The sequence below is a fragment of the Phyllostomus hastatus genome, unplaced genomic scaffold, assembly GCF_019186645.2.
Source record: "Phyllostomus hastatus isolate PE091 unplaced genomic scaffold, TTU_PhHast_1.1 phas_contig_40, whole genome shotgun sequence".
In the NCBI taxonomy this organism is placed as follows: Eukaryota; Metazoa; Chordata; class Mammalia; order Chiroptera; family Phyllostomidae; genus Phyllostomus; species Phyllostomus hastatus.
Genome location: NW_025333872.1, coordinates 58169684 through 58178530, shown reverse-complemented (window position 1 = coordinate 58178530; position 8847 = coordinate 58169684). Strand labels below are relative to the sequence as shown.

At 37.8% G+C, this 8847-nt stretch overlaps 1 protein-coding gene across 1 annotated transcript in view; it reads left to right on the top strand.

The window, feature by feature from the left end:
- The first annotated feature begins 560 nt into the window (after nt 1–560).
- AK9 (adenylate kinase 9) overlaps nt 561–8847 on the top strand; it is a 103016-nt gene continuing 94729 nt past the window's right edge. The window contains 4 exon segments of the mRNA XM_045843710.1: nt 561–680; nt 1887–1950; nt 6504–6556; nt 6654–6750. Of these exon segments, the coding sequence (XP_045699666.1) occupies nt 564–680; nt 1887–1950; nt 6504–6556; nt 6654–6750 (331 nt within the window). The 5' untranslated portion in view covers nt 561–563.

The following is an 8847-nucleotide window of genomic DNA, read 5'->3' as shown; positions in this document are numbered from 1 at the left end:
GTGAGCTTATTACTTTTCAGACATTCTTTAGTTCGGATGTAAATATTTAAGGCTTCTAAATACTACTTTAGCTGTGTTATACAAGTTTTGATACCTATTATGTTCATCATTTTTCAGTTCTACATATTTTATTATTTTCATTAGGATTTATTTTAGAGCCATTGGTAGTCCCTACACACACACACACAAATAGAGGTGTGTATATATATATAACATTCAATTTGTTCTTTGATCAAATATACACATCATAACGTGTGTATATACATGTACACATATGTGTTTTCCCCTTTAGTCTTTCAGAAGCATTTTGGTTTAGCTATCTTTTTTACAGAATATAACTGGGTTTTGCTTTTTATCTCAAACTCAGAGCCTATTATGATTTTAACACATGAGTTTAACTTGCAGTTATTAGGAAAAGACATGTGGTTAGTGGTTAGTGGTGTGAAAAGGCTTCTGGGCAAAGCAAACTGACAGGACATTCTAGTTCTCCCTAGCCTGCCCACCTGTTCTGACTTAATTAAACACTAATAATCTTACTCTTTCTCATTGCAGTATTTTGTATTATGACTTCTCAAGAGAAGATAGAAGAGCATCCTTTTGTGGATATATTTAGTGAAGATGAAGCTGATGAAGACTTTATGTTGTCTAAACCTGTTTGCTTTGTTATATTTGGGAAACCAGTAAGCTATCTCTTCTACTTAGTATAATTTTTTAATTTTTAAAATCAACCTTACGTTGTCATAGAATGAAAGCCACAGTGTGGTAATTTTTGTGTTTGTTAGACTTTCATTGTATGACTTACAACCTGATATGATACTGGTTGTAAATTTATAACTTTCTTCTTGTGCATTATAATCTCAAAGGAACCTAGATTGTGTTTATCTTTGGTTTTATATTATAAAGAAATTAACTCATCAAAGCATTGTACCATGACAGTTAATAGTATGTGATCCAAGGTTTTATCTGACTCAATTTGCATATAAAACTTTCTGTGGAATTTGTTGTAAGGTTCTCTGGATATGTGAGGTGGGACAGTAAAGGACAAATGGGAGGTTCTCCCGTTAATATCTGAAGCTTAAGAGGCAAGGTGCCTCACCTTTGCCCACAGTGAGTGAACCTATGCAGTGTCTTTCTACAAAACAGGAAGAAACCAAAAATGGTGGTGATGGGATAACTTCCCTTTCTAGGCAGCTCTAGTAAGGACCTGTAGACAAGAGCTGTTTTCAGCCATGGAGCTAGCGGGTAGTTACAGTATTAGAGGGCCTGAGCTGGTTAATTAAGGAGCCTCTCCAGAACAGCAGAGTCCAAGGGTTGGATCCTGTTTTTGACTTAATTTTATATGGCCCTGGGACAAATACCAGTAGCTTTTATTGTGTTTCTAAAAACAAATTAGAGTTTTTAAAGTCAACAGTGAAGGTAATCAGATGCAACTATTACTTCATTAAAGTGATCTTTTACCTTTAAAATATGATACTTTTCAAAGATGTCCATTAAGAGCTTTTTTGCTCTTGGAAGTTACTAAATAAAAGTCTCAAAACATTCATGATTACAGACTTTCAGAAGAAAATAAAATGGTGTATCTCAATAGAATCATAATGATTTATATTCAAAATTACAAAATTTGGCATTCAAAAGTGTTTAATACCTGGAATACCACTTTAGTAGAGCTTCCTGGTTTTAGGGCTATTTTCTTAATTCAAAAAGATTTTTTGCAACAATTAGAGAAAAATGAAGCTATAAATTTCTTGGATCTACTCTTAATTTATTTTGCAAAATAATTTATTTGATAATATAGTAACAATCAATAGGGTCTTTTAAAATGAGAATATCTGTTCCACTGGCAAATAACAATTTTATTGGGTTTTAAATAACACCTTTCTTTTAAGGGCATTGGGAAGACAACATTGGCCCGCCAAATAGCACAAGAATGGAAATGTATTCATGTGGAAGGTAAATTTTACTTTTTTACCCAATATTTTGGCATAACAACTTTCAAACATGCATAAAAAGTAAAGAATTATGCAATGGCCAGATGGCTCAGGTGGTTGGAGCATTGTCCCATACACCAAAAGGTTGTGGGTTCGATTTCCAGTTGGGGCACACACCTATGCCGTGGGCTCGGTCCCCAGTTGTGGTGTGTATGGGAGGCAGCTAATAGGTGTTTCTCACATCGATGTTTGTCTGTCTGTCTGTCTGTCTGTCTCTCTCTGTCCCTCTCTCTCAAATCAATAAACATATCTTCAGGTACAGATTTTTAAAAAAGAGTTACACAATGAATGCTCATATAAATCATCTCATCATCTACCATCTGTGATTCACATTTTGCTATATTTGCTTTATCATACATCACTATCAACCCAGTGAATTTTCTTGATGATAACATCAAACATGTTGCCCTCCAGTTAGTCCTAGTTTTGTTCATAGAATTTAGAGGGGTTTATGAAGGGTTTTCAACTTCATTCTGTTGCTTCCAAATCTCTTATTTCATAATTCAGAACTATTGAAGAGGTGTGTCTCTGAGTTGTCTCCCTATGAAAAATGAAAAGAGAAGGAACTCTTATAGTTGCTCTTGGGAATATTTTCCAGGACTTAACTATCTTTGGTGATAAATTTATTTTTTATTATTTATAAATTGAATTGAATTCTTTGTAATATATTAGACAAGGATTGATACATTTATAAATATTTTATAAAGAATAATTTCTCTCAATTAATAAAACTACTTATGCCCTTATAGAAAAAAAGTTCACAAAAGTAGAAACAAATATAAGCAAATATAAGAAAAAAGAGTTTAACATCATTGTTATTCAAAGAAATGCTAATTAAAATAACACTGATTGATATTTGCCTATCAACTTGAAGGTAAATTTTTTTCTTCTCAGAAAGCTTTTTAATTTTTTTATTATATTTTATTGATTATTCTGTTACGGTTGTCCCAATCTTTCTTCCTTTTCTCCCCTCTACCCAGCACCCCCCCACTTCCTCAGACAGTCCCCACACCATTGTTCAAGGGTATAAGTTCTTTGGCTACTCCATTTCCTACACTGTGATTTATATCCCCATGCTGTACTGTAACTACCTATTTGTACTTCTTACTCCCCTCACCTCTTCACCCATTCCTCAACACCCCCTCCTATCTGGCAGCCATCAAAACACTCTCTATATCCATGATTCTTGTTTGCTTAGTTTGTTTTTAAGAGTCAATTGTTGATACATTTGTATTTTTTGCCATTTTATTGTTCCTACTTTTGATCTTTTTTTTCTTAAATAAGTCCCTTTAATATTTCATATAATAATGGTATGGTGATGTTGAACTCCTTTAGCTTTTTCTTGTCTGGGAAGCTCTTTATCTGCCCTTCAATTCTAAATGATAGCTTTACTGGGTTGAACAATCTTGGCTGTAGATCCCTGCTTTTCACGACATTGAATATTTCTTGCCAGTCCCTTCCAGCCTGCAAAGTTTAATTTGACAAATCAGCTGACCAGTCTTATGGGAACTCCTTGGTAGGTAACTGCTTTTCTCTTATTCCTTTTAAGAGTCTCTCTTTATCTTTAACCTCTGGCATTTTAATTATGATGTGTCTTGGAGTGGGCCTCATTGCATCCATCTTGTTTGGGACTCTCTGTGCTTCCTGGATTGCATGTCAATTTTCTTCACAAAATTAAGGAAGTTTTCTTTCATTATTTTTTCTAATATATTTGCAATTTCTTGTTCTTTCTTTTTTCCTTCTGGCACCCCTATGATGCAAATGTTGGACATCTTGAAGTTGTCCCAGAGACTGCTCACACTATCCTCATTTTTTGGTTTCTTTGTTTCTTCTTCTTATTCTGACTGGTTGTTATTTGCTTCCTTATGTTCCAAATCATAGATTTGATTCTTGGCTTCATCTACTCTACTGTTGTTTCCTTATAAATTGTTCTTTATTTCAATTAGTGTATCCTTTGTTTCTGACTGGATCTTTTTTTTAAGATTTTATTTGTATATTTTTAGAGAGGGGAAGGGAGGGAGAGAGAGAGGGAGCGAAACATCAATGTATGGTTTCCTCTTATGTACCCTGTACTGTGGAGACCTGGCCCACAACCCAGGCATGTGCCCTAGACTGGGAATCGAGCTGGCGACCCTTTGGTTCACGGGCTAGTACTCGATCCACTGAGCCACATCATCTAGGGCTGACTGGATCTTTTTTATGCTGCTGAGGTCCTCACTAATTTCTTTTAGCATCCTATAACCAGTATTTTGAACTCTGCATCTGATAGGTTGCTTATCTCCATTTTGTTTGGCTCTTTTTCTGGAGTTTTGATCTATATTTTCATTTGGACCATGTTTCTTTGTCTCCTTATGTTGGCAGCCTCCCTGTGTTTGTTTCTATATACTAGGTAGAGTTGCTATGACTCCTTGTCTTGGTGTCAAGGCCTGATGTAGTAGATGTCCTATAGGGTCCAGTGGCACAGCCTCCCCTATCACCCAAGCTGGGTATTCGAGGTGAACCCTTTGTGAGGGCTGAGTACACCTTCCTCTTATAACTGAACCTTGATCGCTGATGGCAGATCAATGGGAGGGATTTACCCAGGCCAGTCAGCTGCAAGGATTGGCTGTGACCATGGATCACCAGCCTCTGCCATCTGTGGAGGATCAGCTGTGTAGGGACAGGGTCGTGGTGCTCTGATGTTGTCTGTAGCTGTCCACTGGGTGTGCAGCCTCTGGGGTTTCCTATGTGGTGCAGACCAAGGTCAGCCTCCAACTGTGTTTTGCCCAAGGCCACCCTGCATGAACTATACAGCAATCTGAGATGGCTGCTACTTCTGCTGGGCTGGACATTGCAGGTGATGCCAAGCTGTGAATTTAGGATGGCTGCTGCTAATACTGGGCCTGGGACCACTTAGCAAGAGGTCAGGGGTTGTTGTGAAGCATGATCCAAGACTAGCCATTCATATGGTAAAGCCACTGTTAACAGATTGGGTGAGCCCATAAATTGGGTGTGACAGAGTGTCAGGAGATCTCCAGGGCAGGGCAAATAGTAAGAGCCAGGTTGATGGAGTCTCAGATATGGCACCCACCTGCCGGCTCTGTGGCTCTGTGATGGGAAGGTTCAGAAAAGGGACAATGGCCTCTGCCTGCCTTTTTCTTTGGGAAAAAGCTGTTCCCCAGGTCTTTCCTTGAAGCCAAACACTTCAGTTCCTCCCTACATACCCCTGTGCCTTTCAAGCTGCTACCCTGGTACTGGAGCTCAGAGGGAGTAAGTCTTAAGTAAATTCATGTGTGGCTTCTTTAAGAGGAAATGCTTGGGACTCCAGAAGTTTCTTCCACTGACTTAATCCCTGCTGGATTTTGCAGCCAGAAGTTATGGGGACTTACCTTCCTGACACTGAAACCCTGAGCTGGGGGGGATCTGGTGTGGGGCTAGGACTCCTCACTCCTGAGATAGTCCTCCTGAAATTTTATCTACCTCACATGGATGTGGGACCATCCTGTTCCACATCTCTGCTCCTCTTACCAGCGTGGATGGATGTGGTTTCTTTAATTCTGTAGTTTTCAGACTTCCATTCAACTCAATTTGTATTGGTTCTGAGTGATGGTTGTTCTATAGTTTAGTTGTAATTTTGATGTGGTTGTGTGAGGTAGCAAGTTGTGTTTACCTACAGCTCCATCTTGACTGGAAGTCCAGCAGTAAACTATTTAAGTTTCTACAGTCATTGTTTGCAAGAATGTTATGAAATGAGCATTCCATGGGCTGTTAGTGAAATTGCAAGTGGATACACTTTTGGTGGGGACAATTCAAGAACTCAAGCCCACGAAAATTTTAAATTTTCCTCTTTCTTTGATCAAAAAAATTTATTTATAGGAAATGTTAAAGAATACCAAATGTTCCACAGATTATTAGCAGCTAGGGACATCGTATAGCTCCTGGATCCTTTCCTAGGTCATGCCCCTATCATTCCTACCCCAGGAAGTCTTCCACAGTGATGGAGTATTTCCTCTTATAAAGGAAACACATTATTCAAGTTTCAGCTTTAAGACCCTTTTTCTGATTAGGTTTTATCTATTTTATCATTTCTTTATGCATAGTTTCTTTTTATACAACCAGTGTGCAATATTATGGGCTCTAGACATCACTGTATGGTTATAAACATCTGGACCAATAACATAGTCCAGACACTTTCGGGCAGTGCTTCACAATTTCCAAATCACTGTCATGTACACAATGTCATTTCACCCTAATAGTCTCTTGTATATTGTACAGGGCGTGAAGAGCTCAAGACACAGAAGTGTTTAGGAAGGTAGCTTCCCCAAGATGGCAGAGACATGTTCTCTGTGGAGTATGTTCTGCCGCTCAGCACTTTGTTTAGGTTTGAATGATGTAATGTGTATAAACATTCTTTGTAAACTCTAAAGTGATATACAAATGTTAATCTTTGTTACCAGTTACAAAACACATGAATGTGTTTCTTAATTTGACAATTCTAATACCAGTTTGTGCTAATATTTTGCATTCATATTTCAGCTTTAACAATTTTGGAAGAACAGATTGCCAGTGAATCTGAAACAGGAGTTATGGTAAACAAATCTAAATTTCAAAATTATTATTTTTTTAAAAAGCTCTGTATCATAGATATTATTATATAGTAATGCAAAATATCTGTGCTTTTCTTAGTTGCAAACAATGCTGGTTAGTGGTCACAGTATTCCAGAAGAACTTGTCATAAAGCTAATATTGGAGAAGCTCAAGTCCCCAGAAGTCTCTCACCTTGGTATGTTTATTTTTATACATCAGTGGCTTTCAGAGCAGCCTTAAGAACTCATGCTTCATCTGAGGCACAGATAGTTTCTGGAGTTGCTGTTTCTTTTGCTCCTAGTACAGGTCCCAGAGTCTGCATTCAATTGGGTAGCTCAGATAGTTTTATTTGCTTGTTTTTACTTGTTTTTTTTTTCATACTCTACATTTGTAAAAACAAATTAAGTTTATATGATCTAGTCTTCTTTTAGTATTTTCAGCAAAAGCATCAACAATCTGCTGCAGTCCTCACAGTGCTGACAGCTTCTTCTGACTGCTCTCCTCTTCACCCTGAGTGTGATTAGTACAGTAAGTCCTGTCAATGGTGTAGGTTTCTCTGTATTAATCCACACTTATCAGGCAGGAATGAAAATTAGAATAGCCCCAGCTTACCCTCTGGCTCCAGGTACTAGCAGGCTCTAGCCTGTTCATCCAGTCTACCCTCTAATTCTGGGCCTAAGAAGTTTCCCTGCCCTCAAACAGGTGCTGAACAGAGGCTTTGGAATTGTCCAGTCAGGAGAGGTGATCTGGGCAAGGGTTGAATTCAGACTAAGGCTAGACATAACTGTCTCCTTAACCAAAGTACTCACCATTGTGGTGTGTCAGACCTGGGTGTTAATGCCAACCATCATTTCAGAGTCTTGAAAACAAGTTCAAAAAAAAGGTTGTTAAGCAAGTGAAGGCTAGATCAAAAACAAGAGCCACACCAAACTAGGGGAATGCTGAGAAAGCAAAAAAGCAAGAGCACAAAGAGGAGGCAAGCAGAGAAAGGTCTGGTCCAGTTCCTGAGACAGGATCAATGCGTGCAGTGGCTGTATTTTTGCAGGCATGCCTTGGGCTCATTTAAAGAGCTTCAAATAGGAGGGCGACTACCTTAGGATACAACCATGATTTCCGAGTGGTTCAAAGACAACAGCAAGAGCAAACAAGAAAGCCAAGTTGGAAACTAAAGATTACAGCCAAATAAGAGAGAATCATGATACAACTCAGACATCCAAACCCAACATAACAGGTCTCCCTTTTTGCCTTTTAAAGTTAAACTACTTAGAATTGCTTCTTTGGACAGTGCCCACCATGTTCTGGCAGGAAGTAGAGTGTTTGAGAAAGCTTAGGAGAAATTGACACATTTAAGGAGGTTTTGGATTACCCTGGGAGTTGTTTATCTGATTCTTTTAAGTAAAAGATTGCGATCAGCATGTTCTTAAGTGCGCATTTTAAGGTTGGTTTATAGACACATTTAGTCATCTACCAACAGATGCTTAGTGGTTTTTCTATTATACTATGCTAGGCATAGCATCAGATAGCAGTTTAAGCTTTTTGGTCTCAAGGCTCCTTTACACTTATAAGAATTATTGAGGCCCCAAAAGAGCTTTTGCTTACATGGGTTATATCTATCAGTAGTTATCATATTAGAAAATAAACTAAGAAATGTATATAGTATTTGTTTAAAAACAATAACATGTTAACACAATTAGCATATTTTATAAAATAATTATATTCTTCAAGGCAAAAAAATTAGTGAGAAGAGTGGTATTGTTTTATATTTCTTGCAAATCTCTTTAATATGTGGCTTAAGAGAAGACCTAGCTGGCTTGTCACATCTGCTCCTGCTTAATGTGTTGCACTATATTGTTAAAGTACCTGAAGAAAACCCAGCTTCGCATAGATGGGTAATTGGAAAAGGGAGGCCCTTTAGAATAACTGTGGATATTCTTGATCTTACACCAGAGCTTGACAAGGGAAAGTTTATTAAAGGTTAGTTGCATTGTGGAATCTGAAACCATATCAGTGAACTTTTCAAACTGTATTCCATTAAAATCCATTGATCTGTCTTGTACTTGGAATGGGTCTCTTACCCAGGCATGATTTGGTGGCACCAGGCATTGGTTGTTTGGAAAATATTCTTCACTGAGTTATGCAGACCTTCCAAGTGTTGACACATGTCATTGTACAATATCAAAAAAGTCATATTTGTTAATATCACCACCAATTTCATCAAGACAAGTTTTAAGAATTGGGAAGCTGTTAAGCTTAGGGCAGAAGATACAAGTTTTTCAAAATACTAATTTTCACT